This window comes from Diorhabda carinulata, chromosome 8 (genome assembly GCF_026250575.1).
Source record: "Diorhabda carinulata isolate Delta chromosome 8, icDioCari1.1, whole genome shotgun sequence".
NCBI classification, from domain to species: Eukaryota; Metazoa; Arthropoda; class Insecta; order Coleoptera; family Chrysomelidae; genus Diorhabda; species Diorhabda carinulata.
The window spans coordinates 6,958,602-6,982,227 of NC_079467.1; the positions used below are offsets into that span (position 1 = coordinate 6,958,602).

General features: G+C 32.0%; 1 protein-coding gene across 1 annotated transcript in view; it reads left to right on the forward strand.

Moving 5' to 3' along the window:
* The window catches only part of LOC130897416 (protein stoned-B-like), a 39,187-nt gene extending 18,043 nt beyond the window's left edge, over positions 1-21,144 (forward strand). Inside the window, exons 14-17 of the mRNA XM_057806255.1 lie at positions 1,139-1,290; positions 1,379-1,589; positions 9,287-9,464; positions 15,353-21,144. Coding sequence (XP_057662238.1) covers positions 1,139-1,290; positions 1,379-1,589; positions 9,287-9,428 — 505 coding nt within the window. The 3' untranslated portion in view covers positions 9,429-9,464; positions 15,353-21,144. The remainder of the gene's footprint in view (positions 1-1,138; positions 1,291-1,378; positions 1,590-9,286; positions 9,465-15,352) is intronic.
* The last annotated feature ends 2,482 nt before the right edge of the window (positions 21,145-23,626 follow it).

Genomic DNA, 23,626 nt, shown 5'->3' on the forward strand with positions numbered 1-23,626 from the left:
TATTTTTTCCTTTTTTAAAGTGCAATTAAATGGAAATAATTTTGTAAAACAAATACACTTTTGCGAAGTATTTATAAAGTGATACATTTATGAGTAATTGTGAGGTTTCCGATAAAATAAAGTTTTGCTTCAAGGGATTTGAAAACAGATATACTGGCGTTGATCTGATAAAATCCACATTGGATGGAAGGTCATACATAATATACACTGAACATTTGGTGTGGAATGGTTGGGAAAATAATAACTGGACCGTTTTTATGGTACATGCATTAAATAGTGATAGATATTTACAACTTTCACGAGATCAGATAGTACCAGAATTAATTCGTTCGCTTCCTAATCGTGTTAATCATTTAAAGTAATCATTTAATGTTATCACAAGAAATTTGGTTTCAGCATGATGGTGCTCCACCTCATTATACTGCTAAAGCTAGACAACATCTGAACACTGTATTTCCGCAGAGACGGGTGAGCCAATGAATTATAATGAGTGGCCGGCAAAGTTTATCTCCATTGTATTTTTTTATTTGGGACTATTAGAAGTAGAGTTGATAAGGATTTAAATCAGAACAAAAATATATTGCCTGAAATGATACAAAAGTCGCTGAGGTTTTTTGTTGATAGATTAGAATACTGTCCAGCAGCCGAAGGTTTTCACTTTGAGCAACCATAAATGTTGAATTTTCAATTCATATCTAATCACTCATACCCGATGACATCATATCTCAAAATATAAAGCATCAACAGAAAATCTGCTAAAACCATCAGATACTATACAGAATATACAAAAAAAAAAATGTTTGAGACAAATTCTGTGTTTATTTTTAAAATCTATAAATTCTACAAATTGAAAATTTAGTTGAATATTAAAGCAAATCTATTTTTCTCATCGTGAAACTCGAATTCCATGAATGACATTGATTTTTCTGAAAAAGATTTGTTATTGTAGAATAAAAATTAGAGATATTTGGTAAGGTTTATGGTTGATTAATTAACTGGGCTCTATCCATAATATGCTTATAGTGATTTGATTCAAATACGATTATGACTCTGCTAGTCATGTTTATGTGTTATACACTTTTTTTATCATAAATTATCTGATCTTTTCATAGTAAGTTTCCATTTCTTCACGTTTTAGAACTGGTAAAATTAAGGGAATCGAAAGGATTTTAGGGACTGTGGAAACTTTACAGGAAAACTTGATTGAGGTGACTTCTGGACAGGCTAAATATGAGCATCAACATCGAGCGATAGTTTGGAGGTGTCCAAGATTACCTAAAGAAGGTCAAGGTAAAAAAAAATAATCTTTAGCTCTGAAAATTAGCATAAGTTTACTGTGCTTAAAAAACACACAAACATAAATTCAACGGAATTTTAGGTGCATATACAACTCACAATATGGTTTGTAAAATTGCTCTTACCAGTTACGATCAGATGCCCGAAAAGTTAGCGGAGTATTGTTATGTTGAATTCACGATGCCTGCAACTCAGGTCAGCCATACCACCTGCAGGAGTGTTAGTCTCCAAAATTCAGATAGTGATGAGCCACCCGAAAAATATGTTAGATATTTAGCAAGGCATGAGTATAGGTAAGTAATTTCTACTGAAAATATTAGATTATCACCCATCATTGACCAATTGGTTTTAGTAAAGAATTAACGTAACAATTTTCGGAAGTTGAATGGTGCTCAAAATAGTTAGAAAAACGTTTAACATTATTCAAATAGTTCTTATTCATCTGAATAGGATCATTTTACTCGACCGTTTTATTATGGTGGTCATGATATTCTTCTTCTTCTCAAAGTGCCATCTCCGGACGAATGTATTGGATTGTATTGAAATTTCATACGAATATGTTTTGGAAGCTGTAACATCTAATGAATTTATTTTTATGACTGACTCTCATAAAGGGCGCTAGTTACACGGTTCGTACCATGTAGTATTGAACATAACTTTTTCAATATTAGATTTATTGACAAAAATTTCGAGTGAACTTAAACATCATTTAATTTTACACCAAAAAGGTACCCCTAACAAAACTCCATATTGTGTACCGTTTTCAGAATATTTTCATTTGAAAATTATGAAATAATAACCGATGTTGATGAAGTTATTAATTAATTTTTTAATTAATTACTTCATACCAGCATCGAATATTACTTCATAATTTTAAAATCAAAATATTCCGAAAACAGCACACAATATCAAGTTTTGTTAGGAGTCGCTTTTTGGTGAAAAAATTGAATGATGTTTAAGTTCACTAGAAATTTTGTTTAATAAATCTAATATTAAGAAACTTATGTCCAATACCACTTGTTAAGAACCGTCCAACTAGCGCCATCCATAAGAATCAAATATTAAAATAAATTCGTTGGATGTATCAGCTTCCAAAATATAATCGTATAAAACTTTAATACAATGTTGCCAGTAGTTGTGGCAAAGTCGAAAAAAATATATTCTTTTTTCTTTAACGCCCTTTATCTTGAATACGGATGGCGTTATGAAAATTTTTTACTGAGCAAACCCCAAATATTTTTCAGTTTTCTATCTATCCTAGAGACGGGATCACATTTTTGTCATTTTTTCTGGATAATGAGTATCGTGCCGTCTTTAGTATACAAATTATTGATCATGAAACAATATTTAAAATCATTCTTTCACCAAAATTCACCAAGAAAATCTACTTTACTGTGAAACCTATAAGTAAATTCCAAAAGACGACCCCCCATTGAATATAACCAAATTCAACTATTCATATTATTCTTTCTCAAAGGCAAATTGAAATTTTCATACCGTATATGACCTCCATTAACATCAATGACAAATTTCTTGAAAATAGGCAAGTTCTAAACAGGTAAAAAAACTGATTATCATGAAAATAATATGATAATCAATCAAAATTGTTACTTGTACCATTATTCAGAATTATTTCACAATGAAAGAATATGGCTTCGTATAAATTTTGTTTCCTACCTCTAAATAACCCTTAGACAACGTGAACGAACTAATGGGAACTCATTATGGTTGTTGTTAGGAATTTTCTTAGTTAGGTGAGGAGACTCAAAAGACACACTATCAGTAACCTTTTGAGAACGATCGTTCTATAAACAATATGACTGCCAATATTACAATGACATCACATACTGCTCATTTTACTGTCGTTTGTCGTATTATGAATCAATGAACTGATTAGGAAAGAAAATGGAAAATGTTGAGGAATAGTGGCATGTACCGGGTGTCCCAATAAGAATGGCTCTCGGCCATATCTCGGGAAACGTTTATAGTACAGCTTCGGGAAAAAAAATTATGACAAAAGTGACCTCGGGAAAAACTTGGAAATTATTCACAGAGTTGTAGGTTCACCGCCAGAGGGCGTAATTAAATACCAAAAATTATAAAATGAATAATTTACAAATTTTGGCTTATTAAGATGCATTTAAACTATGATTATCATATTCTTCAAGAAATTCAGCGTATATTTGATTTTACAAGTTTTAGTCTATCTCTTCAAATAAGAGGAGGGGAAGCGGGAACTTTATTATGAAAAAACGCCGTATAGTTCAGTTCTACTTAACCTATCTATGCAAACTTAGTTTTTTTGAAGAGAGCTCCTTTCTATAAGTTAGAGTTATAATTTCGAAGCAACCTAATGAGTAACGTATACGCTAGAGGGCGCTATTTATTTATTTTCTTAAATCTAGCTATCCTTGAAAAATGTTAAATAGAAACATGCAGTTTAAATTAAGGAATATAAAAGTAGACTAAATCAGCAACAGAATAGCGAAAACCGCATGTCGATATATTTTTCGTATTGCGAGATATCTTAAGAAATGTGTAAATTTTTCTTTAAATATAAATTACTCCGGGTTGACTGAACAGATTTACATTTTTTGACTCCTCAATTGTCTTTCCTTGCTCTATTTCACCCTTAATCCTATAATATCTCTTATACTGATTTTTATAGAATAATTCAGTAATAAAAGAGTATGTGTGTTACTTGGGAATATTAACATGATCTGAGACAAGTTTCGATAACTGAATTATCATTTTCAGAGACTGTAGATAAGAAGTTTTGAAAATTGAGTAAATCACTAAATATTTCAAAACTGTATTTCCAAAAACGTAACTATTTATATAAATATGATCTAAAGGGAAACAAATACGTCATTTTTTTAACTACTGTAGTAGATATAATTCGAAACCGCTCTCTTGATCATTATTCTAAAAATGTTTATAGTCGTTCGATAGTTTTTAAAAGATCAAAATTTTCGTTAATCAATTTCTGGTTTCGACAGAGAGCTTTACGAATTCAAATTCTTCGATTCTCGACTATTCGCCGCACCAGCGGGTAGCAGATTGAATGTGTTGAATTAATCATATATTTTTCATCACAATTCCATATTCCATCAGCGGATGTGGCTACGACTTCTATAATAATAATATCCGACAGTTCTAAAAGTGAGGTTGGTGACGGAAAATCCGTCAAAATCATATTTCATAAAAATTATCAAACTCAAAAAGACAGTTTAAATGGAAATAAGTACTATAATAGTCACAAAGTTATAAATATTGGATTCCTCTCTCAAGCTTGTTGAAGGAAAAAATTAAAAAAGCAATGAAATACAAGTAGTTTGTTCACTTAGTATGTCATTTATGACATAAGGTTCTAAGCTCCTTCATGTTCAAATAACAGGTTGGCACGACTATGTACTGAAATAATGAAGCCATTGATAGTATCTGGTGGAATATGGTTCCATTCCTCTAACGCTTAACTCACTTGCAATCTTAGATGAGTTGACACCATTGTGAATAGTTTTATATAATATAGTTAAATAATCCTCAATGTTTTCAAATCAAAACCATTGACTGACTAATTCAATCAATCTTTTAAGATACGTTGCTTCCAGTGAATCCATTTTGTGCGAAGTGGTTATCAGTAACCAGAACATTTCAACCTAAATCGTATATTGAGTAGAAAACGGGAATAATAACATATTTTATGAGGCAAATTTGACTTGCTCTTTCATGTGATATGCAAATTAATGGGATGAAACGGTTGATTATTATTCCTCCACAGAAAATTACGGTATCCACTGGATACGGAGCAGCTTCGTGGAGGAAATTAATGTTTGCTAATGATGATCAGGTTCTCTCCAGAACCCTTGTCTTTTGTCACCAATACCATTGAGTCCAATTCTGTTTTCATATGTGAATAACACTTATCTCAATTGAGACAAAAGTTAACTCCTATATTCCCGCGTCCATTGGATATGAACAGTATAATGTCTAGGGAAAACAGTTGTGACCATAATGGCCTTCTAATACGTAAATTTTTATCATGAAGTCTTATTAATGACATTATATAATGTCATTAAAATAATCGAAAATATATACTCAAAAAATACGAACGAAGCAAAAATAAATTATGACCTAACTGAACAGATACCTGCAAATAGGGGCATTAGGCAAGGGGACTCTCTCAGTCCGCTCCTATTTAACATAGTGATGAATGAAATCATAAAACAAGTACGCAAACTAAGAGGATACAAAATGGGAAATAAAGAAGTCAAAATCCTGTGTTATGCAGACGATGCGGTACTGTTGGCGGAGAACGAGGACGATCTGTAAAGGCTACTGTACCAATTTAACAAAACAGCAAAAAAGTTCAATATGATAATATCAGCGGCAAAGACAAAATCAATGGTTACTTCCAAGACACTGATCAGATGTAAGCTTGTGGTGGATAACAAAATAATACACCAGGAAATGAAATTTAAATATCTGGGAATCGAAATATCTGGACACGGGGACGTGGAGACGGAAGTAAGAAACCAAGCTACAAGAGCCTCAAGAGCAGCAGCATAACTAAATGACACAATCTGGCGAAATAAATACATTCGAACTGAAGCAAAAGCCCGCATATACAAAACCGCAATCAGACCTATATTATCGTATGCAGCAGAGACCCGACCTGAGACCTCTAAAACGAAACGGATATTGGAGACTATAGAAATGAAAATAGTTCGAAGAATAGCAGGAAGAACACTAATGGATAGAGAAAGGAGTGAAAACATAAGACGAACATACGGGATAGATAACATCAATGACTGGGTACTGGATAGAAAGATAAAATGGAATGAGCACATTGACCGCATGACGGAAGAACGAATTGTGAAAATATCAAGGGACAAATCACCAGCAGCACAAAGAAGCCTTGGAAGACCTAGGAAAAGATGGAGTGACAACCTCCCAGGTGACTGAGCAGAGGCAATGACGTGAAGAAAAACAGGCAATGATGCCTATACACAGCAGGAAGAAGAAGAAGAAGAAGAAGTCTTCTTCGAATTGTAGATCTTAATAAAACCTAGCGTCTCACGGTATTTTGCACCAAATTATGATCTTCCCTTGAGAACACTCGATAATGTCCATTACGCATTGCTCGATTGGAGAAAGCATTTCACGACCTGGTATTCGATGCACAGTAATACTGAAAATTTTGTAAAATAATTGATACAACTCTGTTTAATTTCAACAAGTTATCAATATGATTAACTTCTTGTATATCCTTGTGACATTTCTGTAACAAACTAAAAAAGATAGTACAGAATATATACTATTACTATATATAACGAACTTATAGAAAGTTTATTTCAATAGTTCGTTATCCGTTGTAAGTTGGTACATGCAAAAAGTTTGAGATTCATAAAAAATAGTTTGTTGGACTACATGGACACAGCTTTCAGTTGAATAATTAGGTAAGTGCCTACAATTATATATTTGATAGTATTTTCTGTATTTTTTCTATTTGTATTCTAGAAAGATTTGTGACAGGTGTTTGTTCCTTGTATGAAACATTGATAAGATATGGTGAAAAATATTTATGGTAGCTAATACAAAATTCCTCTTTCTAGGATGTCTTCATGGCTTTATCATTTTCGTGAGAATGAAATTATCGACTTTCTACTTAGTGGTAAAGACAGTGAAGATGACTTTGATAACGACGAGATGATAGTTCCGACTTTGAACCCTATTGTTGATGGTAATGAAATTCCAAATGCTGCTTAGAAAGATGATGGAGTTGTTAAGATGGTGTCCAATTTCGTAGATGAAGGGCTTAATTCGACGTTATGACAAAAAAATATGAGGTAGATCAACATTGATCTGCCCAAGATTGTTAGGGAATATAATCAATACATAGGTGGTGTTGATTTAGCTGATACTATCTTTATTTTCCAACTTTGTCATCAGTTACTTCGTCACCGTTATCTATTTTTAAAAATTTGTTTAAAGCACTACTGAGTTTTTCACTTCTCGTTTTCTTCTTTAGGTTACTTTTATATTTTCTTTTTCGTTTCAATGGATTCGACATCTAGATTTAGAAACATAAAGTGATAAAATTATAGGCTAATCCATTTTTAATCACATAATAGATTTAAATTTTTAATTTTAAAAATAATTGTTTGTTAATAAAGATTATGTATTATAATTAGTATTTAATTTATTCCACAATTGGTAAATGTAGTTACAATGTACTGTGCTGATAATTATAACGATTAGAAGAATAGCGAACTACAAATGCAAGAAACAATTGACAATAATTGATTCTAGGTACACATCCACCATTGGCTGGTACGGCTGCACAACTAGTTGCCTAGTAAATACGTAAAGTAGCTCATGTACATATGGGAATATACTATATATACTATAGGATAATCCCGATTAAATTTAAAACATTTGACATGAGCTTTTACGGGTATCAGCTTTTCATATTATAAAGTAAATATTATACAGGTGCTTCTATATTCGATTGACAACGCTCTTAGCATGCTCATTTTGCTGCAGCGGCAAGAAATTACTGAAACTGACGCTTTAGAGAAAAATGGATTGGTTGGGGTGGACCCAATTGTTGGCCTCCAAGGTCACCTGACTTGAATCCTATCGATTTTTTCGTTTTCGACATAAAGTCCTCAATGTACGAAACAATCATTGAATGTGAACAAGATCCAATAGCTAGAATTCAAGCTGCAGCGGAAATCATTCAATCCCATCCAGATGTATTTCCGATGACACGTTTTTCACTGACAAAACGGTGTAATAAGTGTATTGAAGTAAGCGGCCAACAGTGTGAACAACTACTGTAACTTTATCAAGTTTGTCATTGTTGTAATACGGTTGATAAATTTAATTTGTGCTATTATTATTTTTATTTTCATTGCCAATTTTGTTATTATTGTAATACATTTCTGTTTGAAATTGAGATTATGAATTTTTATTTAAAACTACTTACGTTCAATCATTATTCGAATTAAATGAATAATTAATTAATTTGTAAATTACTTACATGCTTGCAGACTTTTGTTTAGAGGTCAATTTCTACAACACCGTTCATTTTAGCTCCATAAACGGTTATTTGTCTTTTTACTAAAAATCATCTGGCAATTTAAAACAAAATTAAAAAAAGAATTTGCTCCAGTGCCGTAAAAAATAGGCGGATAAAAGTGACAACTAACACTGCCAGCGCGCCACTGGCTAGATTTTTCAAAGTTTGTTTATGTCAAAATATTGCTTCATTAAGGAGCATATTGGTCACCCAATTTGAAAAAAAATTTGAAGGCGTTCTTGATTTATGGCAAATGTTTTATTTTGATTTAAAATTTTGAACACCCTATATCTCAGCAACTAGGCCCCGTATTCCTATATCAAAATGAATCATTTATTGAGATCTCTCTGGGGTAGAAAGTTGTCGGTCGAATAAATTAACAAATCCCATCTAGCAATACAAACTTAGAATAAATATATTTTTAATTATTTGAATATGTCATAATTTCTCCCTTATCGTCAAAAGTAATTTGCTCTAAATAACGAATTTTTTTTTGTTCATTTTAATAGTAACGCCCGATTTGGCCCAATCACTCGAATCGCCCTTTATCCGGCTCTGGTTGTAGTTTCTACTATACTCCAATAACGAAATAGAAAAATGTAACAGGCCGATTGGCATATTTCACTTTTCATATTGAAACACTGCCAACTCTGTATCTTTTCAAAAAAATGCACCATCTGTTGCAACCAGTAGCAAGTTATAATACGCACAAAAATATTACAATGTAACGATTTATTACGGACTGGGTGGCATATTATAAGCTTTGTGATATTGTTACAAAGATAGAGTTTTTTTTAAAAATTATAAGACACATAAGAACATGAACTGATATTCAACCCATAAAACATGACATAATTTCAGAATGTTTAAAAGCAACCCAGCTGTTATCATTACTTCAAATTTTAGGGTTGGTATAGAACACACTGAGGGAGAATCGCCTAATGCTTATGCTTCAGCTACTTACGTTCCAAAACCTGCCAATCCACCGCCCACGGCTCAAGCAGAAATTCCAAAAGTGGTGGAGGAGTCCAGTTCCGATAGTGATTAATCAGGATTCTTGGGATTTTTAGCTACATTATTACGAGTAATTATACTTTTTTTCTATCACATTCCATGTATGCCAGTTACATGATTTATACAAGGAGTTTAATTAATAATTAATAGCTGTAAAAGTTTAGTTGTAGATACTTAAAGAATTTGAGATAGTTTTGAAGATAAGAATAATCAGGTAAATCTTAAGCCTTTTAAGTTATCAATAAATAGAAAAATTATAAGAAAATATGAAACAAAACATAAAAGTGTTATAAAAAATGTTCGAATAAACCGGCAACATCTATATATTTTTTGAGCTAATTTAATTACGAACGATATTTTTTCACTTTCATGAAAATTTGATAGAACTTGATGTTTCCAAAACTCTAATTTTTCTTGTTTTTGCTAGTCGGGTAACATATTCTAGATCTATTGCAGATATTTATTCATTATTTGTAAGCCTAGTAGAAAAGTCAAACTATCAAACATTATCAACTAACTTATCTTTTATAAGCATGAAATCCTGGATAAAGTCATGTAGTACATGAATCCTTATAAAAGCTATCCCTCGGCTTAACCATCAGATTTCTTTGATATGAAGTAGATCCGTATTGATTGTGTGAAATTAGTTTTGTTCACCATATGAACAGAACATTCCAATTGAGTTCTTCTTCTACTGATAGAGGCTTAATCATCAGATACTATTCGTTGTAGTGGTGTTTGTCAATGTAAGGTACTTTGATAGTTCTTTTTATATTTCAACATACTATTAATATTACGAATAAAGACAACATAACTAAGTGAATAGTGATTCCATCAAAATCCAGAGAAAATGTGAACTCCTCAATTTCATCCTTCTGGCAATTCAAATGCTAAAGCTGTTTTTGAAAATTATTCACCAACGCATCTGCAGGAAATGTGAACAAGCAGTTTGGTTTCCGTAGTGGATTTGGGTCACAGGAGGCATTGATCAGTCTCATTATACTACTACAAATATGCCGAGACACGCAAAAGGACCTCTTCTTATGTTTTATTGATTACGAAAAGGCTTTCGACAAAGTAAGACACGATAAGCTGATGGACTGCCTTTACAGGAAGGGTTTAAACGAGAATGACCTCAAAATCATACGGATGCTTTATGCTTACCAAAATGCAGTGGTGAGAAGTGAAACCGGTGACACAGAACCATACAGCATCAAAAGAAGTGTACGACAGGGATGCGTATTGTCTCCTCTACTATTCAATATATATTCAGAAGAAGTCTTTGCCAGATCGTTAGATGAAGCAAGAGAAGGTGTTAAAATTAATGGAAAAATTCTTAATAATATAAGGTACGCTGATGTCACGGTCTTAATGGTTCAGTGAACAGGATATCTGAGCACTCTTGGATCACATGAAAATTATAGGAGAAGATCAAAAAAGCCTAAACCATGATTATCTCTAAAACATCCAACCATCCTCCCATGACTATCAACGTAAATGGTGGTATCATCGAAAATGTCGAGAAATTTGAATATCTGGGGGGATAACAAAAGATATAGACCCAGATATATAAATAAAATAACGCATCGAGCAAACAAGAATGTCTTTCTAAAAATGAGACAATTGTTTACATCCCGAGCACTCGACCTTAAAATCCGGTACCGGACGGTGAAATACAGCAACTTATTTTACGGAACGGAGACTTGGATCTTCAAGGTGACCTCACTAATGCCCTTAGAGAGTTTCGAAATGTGGATCTTTTGGAGGACTCTGAGAAGAAGTAATGCAAAGGCACCGACAGGGAACTTATAGAATTAATAAAAACTCGAAAAACCACGTATCTGGGAAACATAATAGAACTTCTGATCCAAGGGAAAATAGAGGGAAAACGTGGTCCTAGCAGACCACAGGCTCCATGGCTGAAGAATATTCGTATTTGAACCGGTTTAGATTCTCACACGCTGATAAGAAGAGCCAGAGAAAGAAATGACTTTGCTGGGGTTACCTCAAACCTTCGTTAGAAGAGGGCACCCAAGGAAAAAGAAGAAGAAGGCAATCCAAATTTCTATATGAATGAAGTAACAGTTTAACAACAACATATATATATATATATATATATATATATATATATATATATATATATATATATATATATATATAGAAAGTTGTATTAGTTACACTATTTATAACTCAAGAACGGCTGTACCGATATGGCTGAAAATTGGTGAGGAGGTAGTTAGAGCCAGGAGACGGATATAGGATACTTTTTATTCCGTTCGACAGCGTTTCCGTGTGATTTGACATAAAACGACAGCTGGTTAATGGACGTATGGATGACAATTTGATTTCTGTAAGAAATCAATATTTAAACTATTTCTATTAGATAAATAACCATCTTAATGTAATGATGGAGCCATAGCCTAATTAAATAAAAAGTGAAGTGAACTATGAAAGGTGGTAAAACAAAAACGCATCAGACTTGGAATAACAGGTCTAAGTAATTTTGTCTATGAATGAATGGTTGAAAATTTGAGTTGTGAAATAAATATTTACGTGAATTGAAGTGAAGTGAAGTTCAATTACTAATGCCGCGACCAAGACGATAGAATCTTTCTCGACAAAGCTCTTGTTCGTATGTAAACAGTTCATCCAAAGAATTATGAGTGCTTCTATTTGCGGTTGTTGCTGGTAAATGTGCGTGGGCCAACGTCATTTGAGAAACTACGGACTGTTTTTGGTGTAATATTCCCAACATATCGTGCAGCCTGTAAAGAACTGAACTTATTAGAAAACGATACCCATTGGGATACGACAATCGCTGGAGTCATTATTTCTACATCTCCAAGTCAGATACGCACATTATTCGCTATCATAATTTCGATATGCTTTCCATTAAACCCATGTAACCGGTGGCACAAATACAAGAATAATATGTCAGAATATGTCAAATTCGTGTCAGTTGCAGAAATCACGATGTTGAGATGATTAAGGAGATACATAATCGTGCTTTACTCTTGATCGAATATATGTGTTACATCATGTGCGGTGATGTACCCCTGTTGAATTCCCAACAAAAGGAAGTCAAGGCCATCGATCATGGCAATGGTGGTTTATATTTCCTAGATGCCCCCGATGGAACAGGTAAGACATTCCTCATGTCAGTGGTTTTAGGCACTGTTCGTGCGAGATCCAACATAGCGGTTGCAGTTGCTTCTTCTAGAATAGCAGCCACATTGTTAGAAGGATGCCGTACGGCTCATTTAGCATCAAAATTACTGTTAAATCTTTAAACTATTGAAGAACCAACGTCTAATATTGCAAAAAACTCAGCAATGGCCAAAGTTTTATCGGTATCGAAAATCATCATCTGGGACGAATGCACTATGACGCATAAACATGCATTAGACTTAACCGAACATTGGAAGATTCACGCAATGACTGGAGATGTTTTGGAGGTGCAATGATATTACTGTCTGAAAATTTCCGCCAAACACTACCAGTAATTCCAAGATCTACGGCTACCAACGAAATGAACGCTTGTCTCAAATCGTCGAATCTATGGCGCTATGTGAAGAAAGTGCAGCTGACAAAAAACATAAGAGTTGCATTGCTTAATGATACATATGTCGAAGATTTCTCTGAGCAATTGCTGACTATTGATAATGGTCAAGTACCTGTCGATGAATCGAGCGGATTAATATCATTTCCAAATAATTTCTGTAATTTTGTCTCATCAAAAGACGAACTTATCAACAATGTATTTCCAAACATCATTTCTAACTACAAAAATAATGAATGGTTGAGTGAGCGAGTAATTTTAGCGGCTAAAAATAAAGATGTAGATGTCCTGAACTACATAATTCAAAATAAGATCATTGGAACAATGCATTCATTCAAATCTATTGACTGCGTCACAAATGAAGATGAAGCCACCAACTATTCAATTGAATTTTTAAACTCCTTGGATGTGCCTGGCTAACTACAGTACAATTTACGCCTAAAGGTTGGCTCCGTAGTAATCATGCTTCGAAACATAAACCAACCAAAACTGCAACGGTACGCGTTTGGTGCTTAGAAAATTGATGAACAATGTAATTTGCGCGACGATTCTGAAAGGAAAATTCAAAGGTGAGGAAGTTCTCATTTCGAGGATCCCGATGATCCCAATAGATGCCGGTTGAATTCAAAAACTTCAATTTCCGATCCGTTTTGCATTTGCCATGACCATCAACAAATCATAATGCCAATCCTTGAAAGTTTGTGGTTTGAATCTAGAACATCCATTTTTTTCCCTTGGTATGTGGCATGTTTACGGGTCGGAAGACCATCTGCGTTGTTCGTTTTTGCGCCTGATAATGAAATAAAAAATGTCGTGTATCACAAGGTACTTAAGTGAAGAGCAGCCTATGTACTAAAATACAGAAACAATAATGAATGATTAATGTATTTAATTTTTTTTATTTTCTGATAAAAAAATTAACTTAATACATTCGAAAATCGGCTTATTTATTGCCTTTAAGGCGGAACAGAGTTCGTCGGGTCAGATATTAAGATATGAATTATATATTAGCCATATTAAACCAACATTATTTAATGAAATTATCATCAGTGGAATGTTTCGATTTCTTGGTAACTCCCCCATTTCAAGGCTTTTATGAATAAATCTCAACACTCCTCATCGGACATGCACGACAATTGAAATCATAGAAATATATAGCGTGTTAAATTTTTGATATGATCAGTAGCATTAAGCATTATCAGAAAAACGAACATTGATAGAGAGCAGATATTTCCCTTCCTGGAAAATATAAATCAATGGATAGATTTTGGTAGTGGGCATCATCAGTGTTACAGGTTTTCTGTGATTTCTTATAACCTTTTGAACTCGTTCATCAGCCAATTCACCTACACTAAGAAATAGTATATCCGTAGCTGTACCTGTTCTATTGTCCACTTGAATTTTCATCAAAAACTCTTTGCTTCGGCGCGTCATTCTCTTCTCTTCAATTTCTTCTCAAGAAAAATATCCGAGCCCCAGCGCTGAAGTACAAAATATTCCTCTATCAACGTTATTCTCGAACAAAAACCATATCCCACAATAAATTTCCGTTATTCATGCAAATAAAAAACCCAATGATCGTATATGAGACGAAACCTATTGATTTGTACCTACTCAGGGCGATTTGCAGATCGCCGTATCTTAACATGATTGTTGTAAAAAAAGCGATGAAAAAAGATTCCACATATCCATGACCATAATAGTGGCACTACTAAAGAATTTGAAACAAAGCTGTGAAGTTATATCTCTATTGGTTTTAATTAGTATCTGAAGGATTTCCAATATGTAATAATTATCTACTCGAAGTTCACATTTTTCGAAAATTATTCATTTGATCGATTTGAAAGTACGTTTCCATTAATAGATAGATTGGAAAATTTATTTTCATAGATATTATACAGTTCGCCCCTGTTTAAAAACTTTGATTATTCCAATGTGTATTTTACAGTTGAAATCAGTTTCTAACTCGTTAACTTGTTTATTATCATATATTATATATTATTATTACCCTATAAGGAGATAGAGGGTTGATATGTAGAAGTTTTAATCCACTTTTGTGCCTCTTAAAAATTTTAAACGAAAATATTTGAAAATTTAAAAAATCTCAATAATCGACCAAATTTCGTATTTGTCGTAACAAAATCATTAAAAATGAAGAAATGAACAGAATAGCAAATAATAGAAGCACCATCAGCAAAATATATTACGATTTAAGTTTCCTCAAGAGGTTGTTCTAAGCTATAGAGGCTCGAAAAAAATTGAAATCTAAGAGGAAATTTCAGACCACTGTGGAATAGAATTTAGCTATTTTGTTCAGCTTACAGATAATACCTCTAAAATTGTAAAATGAAACATCAAATATCATGCAACACTTATATTAACGAATTTTTATTCAGCAGGAATGGACATGCTTCACCTCAGCAAAGTTTCTCAAAGAGATAATAATTTAGTCACTGACCTCTCTCGGGAAAAATCAGGAGCTTTCGAATGCATTTATTTGGTAAGCTCTATGCTATCACAAAGTCTAGGTTATGTGAAAATGAGCTGATTTATATAATTTAGTTATAATTAGTATAGGATTTACGTATACTACAGTTCTAGAACATTCAAAAATTAGACAGTTAATTTTTTTTATAATGGTGCAATGGGTACAGAAATTATTGTGAAAATAAACACAAATTCAATGTGAATATTGTCTATACAATCTTCTATTGTAGTTTAGATTATATCTCATGAAACATTTATGTATCTGGTAGTTACATAGAACTTCTCTTTATGTTTTAAGCTCTTGAGAACTATATAGACACCATAGTCCAACAAAGAAATTCCTCAGCTGCATTATAGGCATATATATAGGAATAAACATTCGAATTTAAGCACCAGCTGAAAAATCTGAATTTATTTAATTGAACTGCTATATTTGCTATTTGACGAATAATTTGGGGTGAAATAGCTCCAACAAAATATCAATAACAACTGGTTTAATTAACATCAACAATTCTTACATGCTAATGGGGTAACTACATTTATTGCAGTACCTGGTAAACTCTTCACGTCAAACGTCTTTCTGTTAGGAATTACTTTGTCGATTGATTGAAACAAATATCTTGTCGATAACTAAAGTTTCTTATTTGGAAAAAAATTATGTACTTTTTGTCCTATAGCTATTGTCATTATTATCAAATTTAATGGATTTTCGTCTTCGTAAATGTGTCCGAGGTGTACATAATAGACGATGAGGCTATAGCTATACTTTACCAACAACGTCTATAAAAAATTTCTTTCTCAAATAATCATAATTGCGACCACATTTTTGTAGGTATTATTTTAAGTATTCATCTTATCGTATAGACCCTGCTTAATATTTGTATTAATTAACTATCACAATCTGCTGTTAATATAAATATTGGCCTTCTTCTCTTTGTAAACTAAAGAATAAAATATGACAATTGTTATTATTTCATCAATTCCTAAACAAAGCTTGAACTAAAAAACACAATTAAATATTTAAAATACAATAAATTTTACGTACAATTAATATAGCTAACTAATTTCAATTTTTACTTATCGGATTGTAATTATATCCTGCGTTGAAACTATTTCCTGAGTAAATGGTATTCTCATGAATTTTGAGCCGCTAAATCCAAAAATGCCCGGCCTTTTTGGCGAAAAACTGGAACAATGACAATTGCTTGAACAAATTATGAACACACGATTTTTTGAATTATGAACACACGATTTTTTTGGTTCGAGCAATTTTTTTATGTAAATATAGCCCATTTTCAGAAGATAAGGTCTCTTGTCATTTTTCCGTATAATGCATATTTAAAAATTTTAAATTTTTTGAAATTTGAAAAATCGATGATTTTTACTAATTTTCGATATTAATAACTTTTGTGTAACTAAACATTTTTTGAAATTGAAAAATATGCCTCGATCACCGCGCGCCGAACACAGGTGGCTCTGTTCTGGTGCGCATTTTATGTCGCTAATTTACTATCTGCCTTAAAAAAAAGATCAAATAAAAACTTTGGCATCAGCATTAACAATATGATTCCATTACATAAGCTCTCTAATTACAAGATCAAATAAATTATAACCTGGATTATTGGAATAGAACGCATTTAAACAAATATTAATTTTTTAGTAACTTTTAGTTGTTAGATTACAAGTTGACTTTATTATTATTACTTTATGAATTCATTGAGCCAATTGAGAAAATGAAATGGAAAGTTTGTTGTTCGATTTAGATAATTAGTCATTAATATGAAATAATGAAACTTCGATTTTAGGTATCTTAGAGGAATGTATGAATCCTTGTATAGAATTGACTGAACAGTACCTCACTAATGTTTATCAAAAAATACCGTATGTGAAAGTTTTGACCAGCTTTGTTATTGGGTTTATCTCGAAAAATGTGATGTCACTGAATTCCCTCTTACTTCAGTATCTATCAAGTTACATATAATTAGAGCAGCTGGATCCACTTCTGTATGGATATGAAGCTCAGCATGTTTTATCAATTCCAAAGAGAGTGCACATATTATTGCCTCCTATCGATGAATCCGTATCAAGTTGTCGAGGTAAATTTCCGAAAAATCTTGCTGTTGCGTCAGAGCTGACCTTAATTTTGTTGATTATGTTCTTATAATAAAAATCAAAATAACGTGTAAAAATAAATTAAATAATACTGAAGCATTGGACAACAGCATGTGCATAGACATGTAATACTGACTATGATATAATGTACATTAAATATTTATTCAATAAGATAAATTTTGCAAAAAAATTTCGAAAAATATATTCTTTTCCATGATTTGAGAATATTTCAATTGATCTCTTTTTAAAGCAGATAGTAAATTAACGACATAAAATGCGCGTCAGAACATATTCGCCCAATCGCAATAAGTGCCAAAAACTGGACCTGCACTAAGTAAGTAAGGTTCAAAGAACAAGTACTATTTTTCAATTTTAAAAAATGTTGAGTTGGTCAAAAGGTATTAACATAGAAAGCTAGTACAAATCGTCGATTTTTCGACATTCAAAATTTATAAATATTTAAATATGCATTATACGGAAAAATGACAAAAATGAACTATATTTGTATAAAAAAATTGTCCAAACAGAAAAAAACAATTTGTTTATTATGTGTTTGAACAATTGCGATTCAAACATAACGTACCAGTTTTTCTCAAAAACGCCGGGCATTTTTGGATTCAGCGGCTCAAAATACATAAGAATGCCACTGTTGTATCCTTGTCCCTATGATTGCACACGGCAGCATTGATCACTCCCGGACTAATTCTCCTGTAATAAATTGTTTATTTTATTATTTATATTAGTTTCAAAATTTATTTTGTTGATTAAAGAAAGATAAATATAAGAGGTTTGTAATAAATGATGTAGCAATATATAAGGATATATATTACAAAAATACTCTAGAGCAAAATGAAACAGATTGTTTTCTTATCTGTTAGTTTAGGCATAAAAAATGAAAAAAATATCCATGTGTTTTTAATATATGTACTGTATAAACGAATTAACAAATAACAGGACTACGTAGGTTATGTTATAAATTTGTTTATGTTCATTTGCAAAATGTACCTTATGTTCCATTATTTAAATTTTTTTGAATATCAGAATGTTTAATAGGTATACTAACGCACAATAGTAGAATGGATTAAATCAGAATAACGAAAAAATAAATAATTAATACACGTCCGTATTTATGAATGCAGTAATGCTGTAATTTTAAATCGAAGTTATACCTATTGAATATTTAATATATACCAATAAATGCTTCTTCTAAATGTATATATATCAAAATAACTGTAGAGAATAAAAGCATTATCGAAGAAAGTCTCATTTTCAAATATATGTAAAATATTGAAATCAAGGGATCGGGTGGTTGAAGGAAGACTTATTTATGGATAAATTTCGAAAATAAAATGCCAATAACTCCACTTCATATGAGTACATAACACAGGGGTGGGGCAGGGGCACAGATCACTGTACAAAAACTCCCAAAATTATGGGAAACTCTTGAGAATACCAACATTAACCATACCCTCACAAAGGCCATCAGGAACTTATATAGAGATGCAGCAAAAATTGGAATAAATTATCGGAATCCTTCACAGTCAACAAATGCCTTAAACAAGGCATTTTTATTAATTTTATTAAAAAAAGAAATGCAAATGATACACAATGACAGTGTTTATACACCCTCCAATTTGCAGAGGATCAGATAATATGTGCAAACGACATAGATGATTTAGAATATATGGCACGTAAACTAGAAGAAGAATATGGAAAATGGAAACTACAGATGAACGTAGTAATTATGTATAGAAGAGGAAACAACTCACATATAACTAGAAAACAACGAAATTATAACGGGATGTGAGAACTATAAACATTTAGGAGTTAGTTTTGACAAAAATGGGACGAATGATATTGAAATAGAATGTAGAATAAACAGAGCGAGAACAATAGTCAAATCACTGAATTTAATACTGTGAACTAATAAAAGAGGAAAAAAACACTGCATCAATATTTTCATTAGTTGGAAGCTGATGTTACGAAATGTTTTCTTTCTCTATTAATCAATTTCACTGTGTGAAATTTTATTCATCGCCTCATGTTTCGTGAAATAACATCTATTGAGATACAATCTGCCATCACTTTTGCATAGAGACGATATGCTTTTTAATAAGAGTAGTTTTGTCTTTAGCTAATATAAATAAAATTTATTGTGGCACATGTTTGTTTGCTTAAAATACTAGAAATGTGCAATGTAATGTATTATTCTACGAAAATGGATAGAATAATACTGATTTGAAATTAGTTTTTTTTTTCATTCATATACAGATAAGAATTTAAAACCAAGCTAATTTTAAATCCGAAAAGATAAATCGAGACAATTTATAAACATGAACAGATTAACAGATCTAAGATCTAAGACATAAATCTTTTAAAAATTCCCATATTTTTTGTAAGAAATTGATTTAGAAATGACTTTGTCTTTATATCAAAAACAAGAATCGAAAAACCAGGAAGAGACCAGAATAATATCAAACATCGGAGAATTTCGAAGTTACTTTCTGTGTTTGGTACTATTAGGATGTTAGTGGAAAAATATGATTTACTGACCTACCAATCCGTATCATTGTATCTCAAACAAGTATAACGGTACACTTGAGTTAGGAATCTGGAGGAATATTTCTTAAATTAAATAATTCTGATTTATTGAACAATACTACTTCTATATATTTGATATTATCAAAGGACCGTTAATTTAAAGGTAAAAATTACTTTTCTGATTATACATCCTCAAAAAACGCAACTAGGCTCTCTTATGAATTGCACTGGCTAAGAGATTGTCGACCACGGCTTGGTCTTCAAAAATCATGACCAAGAACAGGCTCGCCCACTTAATTGTGTGATCTGTACTATTATTTAGCTCTTATAAGTATACCGGTGCAGCAACGAGTCTAAAGCTCAGGTATTTTTTCGAATTTCTTAAATTTATTCCTACCGTCGTCGAATTGATTGTAAAAAATACTACCCAATAGTGAAAATGAGATTTTTTGGTTGTAAGAGAAGACTACTCTATTGATAATTATCGACTTGTGTAAAGTAATCCCTAATTTATTACATATCTCAATGTATAAATGAAGTGTTAGTTTTTGTTTATTTGATATGGAAAATACAACTAGAACCACCAAAGACAAATAATAAATTTAGTATAAGAAAAGTAGCAGATATTGATGTATATTTTATTGTTCTGTTAATGATTTTTGAATATGTAGGAATATATATTTAATGTTAACTAGTTTTACCAATATAATTTTTATATTCAATTATTATTTTTGTGGGGTCCATTTTGTCTCGACAATGTAATTTATTCATTAAAAATATTAAAAATGTAGAAACGTTATTTTGGAACGATTATATCATTAGACTAAAATTGACCCCTCCCTCTTTTATCGGATTTGTCGAAAAAGGCATCTCCAATGAGTCGAAACCTAGTCACTAATGTTAAGAAAAATATATATTAAATAAAAAAATATGATAGAATTCAATGTAACTGGATATTATGTGGGAAATAAATCGTTAGTTTTAAAACTAGGTATAAAAAAGTATGTAAATTCATGTATCTAATAGATAATAAACAGTATTGAAGCTTTTAGACAATTTATCTCTTCAATCATCAATTTATGAGAAAATATTGATACTATAGATTCCATTTGACACGGAAATCGACGCTCTGTATTTTTAGGAATCTCAAATCCACAATAAAGTTTGTTACTTTCCCTATTTCTAATTCTGCTATTGTTTCGATGCAATTTGTTGTATCGTCCTGCAATATTTGACACTGTTTCCCGTCAAGACAGGACAACGACAGTGCAAAAGCTCGATCTTCTCTTATTTTCTGATTTTCTTTTTACATATAGTTGTCCATTGACACTTCCAATATTTAGAGTCTTATGCTAACAGTACAATGCTCAGTAGTTACTCCAATAGTCTTTTGAATTGATTGTTTCATGAATGTTGTTATCTTTTTTGTTTTCTCTGTTTTATAATTCTCTTGGTCATAGTACCGTTATTGTATCCTCTTCACTCGTCCCACTTTTAGCAAGCATATTTGCCCTAGAGTTTCCTCTCACTTCGTAGTGTAGTAACCTAGCAGTTTTCCTCAATGCATGTATTTCCGCTTGATTGATATGAAATCCATTTTTTAGTCTATAATGCTTTTGGATGTTAAAATCCTTTGAAAGTACATGAGTTCCTGTACCTTTTTATATTATCAAGCTATCTGTGAAGATTGATATTTCATTATCTCTTCTCATCTCATTTTTATCCGATCCATTTAGTAATCATAGTCCGTATTCCATGCTTATTTTTCTCCCTTTCCTGCAGAATAGTTGTGAATGTACAGAATTGATAATTGAAAAAATTCTAATAATCCAGGAAGAATTCTGTATTTTTCAAAAGACAATCACTCAAAATGAAATAACAGAGCTTGCATTGACCATAGAAACTGGTTCTAAGTAATGTTTTACTTAAAATCCCAGCCATTTGATATTTCTCAATGGATGATTCTATACACTGGACTAATAAAAAAAGTTTGAAACTATAAAAGAAATCAGTCTATGAATTGAAATTGACTGGACTGAAAATCATTAGGGGTGTAAATTTTAGTTGAGTTACTCGATATATTATTGATATTACCGATACATTAGCCATACTGAGGGCTGCAAACTTCGACTTTCTCTTCTTTTAGATGAAGACGAGGAGCTGAGAGAAGTGGGTATCATATAAATAGAATTAAAATCACTCTTTAATAGATTTGAACCACAAATACATAATATATTAATAGATTTTCTCTTATCCGCAACCTCTTCCTCCATAGGTGTGAAGGTGACATTTCTTCTATAGTTGCTTCAATCATTTGCTTCATGTTTGGCCCGTTTCTAATTCAGACTTCTCTTTTCCTGGTTATTTGCTTATTTGCATTTCTGTATTCCATTTCTTTTTGGGCCTGGCTCTTCTCTTCTTTTTGTTAGTTTCAGTTTCCAATATCACTTTAACTGTTGTTTTCCTTCTTTCTTACAATGTGTCAAAGCCATCTTAACTGTTATTGTTCGATTTTTTTACTACCCTTAATACGTTCAATTTTCTACTTCTTTTGTTTAGTCTCTACAATTGTGCTTTCTCACTCGCTATTTTCATTTTGCACGTTGTTATTTTCTGTTTCAATATGTTGGTTAGCATCCAGGATTCTTAACCGTAGATCAACATTTTGTACGAATTTTTATCTCTTTTTTGTTTAAATAAGCATGTGGATATTGTCTTATTTAGCCTATTAGCTACTTCTTCGTCGATTCTTTCATCACAACTTACTATTGTCTTCAGGTACTTTAACTTGTTGTTTACGCTCTTCTATTCAAGTTCTTGTATTTACGTAGTTATTTTTTCTGATTTGTTTGATATTTTCATTGTTCTTTTATATGATTATCTGCAGTTAATATCTCTTCATTTCATTATTTCACTTCTTTATTCTGTTTTGTAGCTATTCTTTTCTATTATCGAATGGGTCGTACGTTCGCTTACGTTGGTTTCGGTCTGTTGTTTCTGTGTTTTTTTTCTGCTTTGTTCACTTCTTTAGCGATTCGTCCATGATAATAAACAACTATAACGGGCGTAAGACGCTTCCTTGTCTCACTCACACACCGTTACAAAACTACTTGGCTTCTTCCCGTCAACTCGTACCACATTCTCTGTTTATTCATAATGTTCTTAATTATATTTATCAATTGTTCACTAACTTTTCTGTTATTATTTCCCATATTTTTTCTCTGTTTATACTATCAGAGGCGTTCTCTAAATCAACTACTATAGGTCCTTCTGTGAGTAACTTTTTGAGGTGTTTATTCCATCTGTCTAATATTCCATTTTCGTCACTTATAATGTTACTATCTGTTGTTTTTGAAATGTTGATTGAAGTTTTTTTTCTTATTTCTGACTGATCTCAGTATGTGAAACATTTTTGCACTAGTATTATATGATACAACATTTTTGCATTGTCATATGGGCTTTTTCCACCTTTTTCCAAACTCCTCCCACGACTTAGCATTAGCTTCTTTTTCTTGGCTTTACACTTGGTTCCT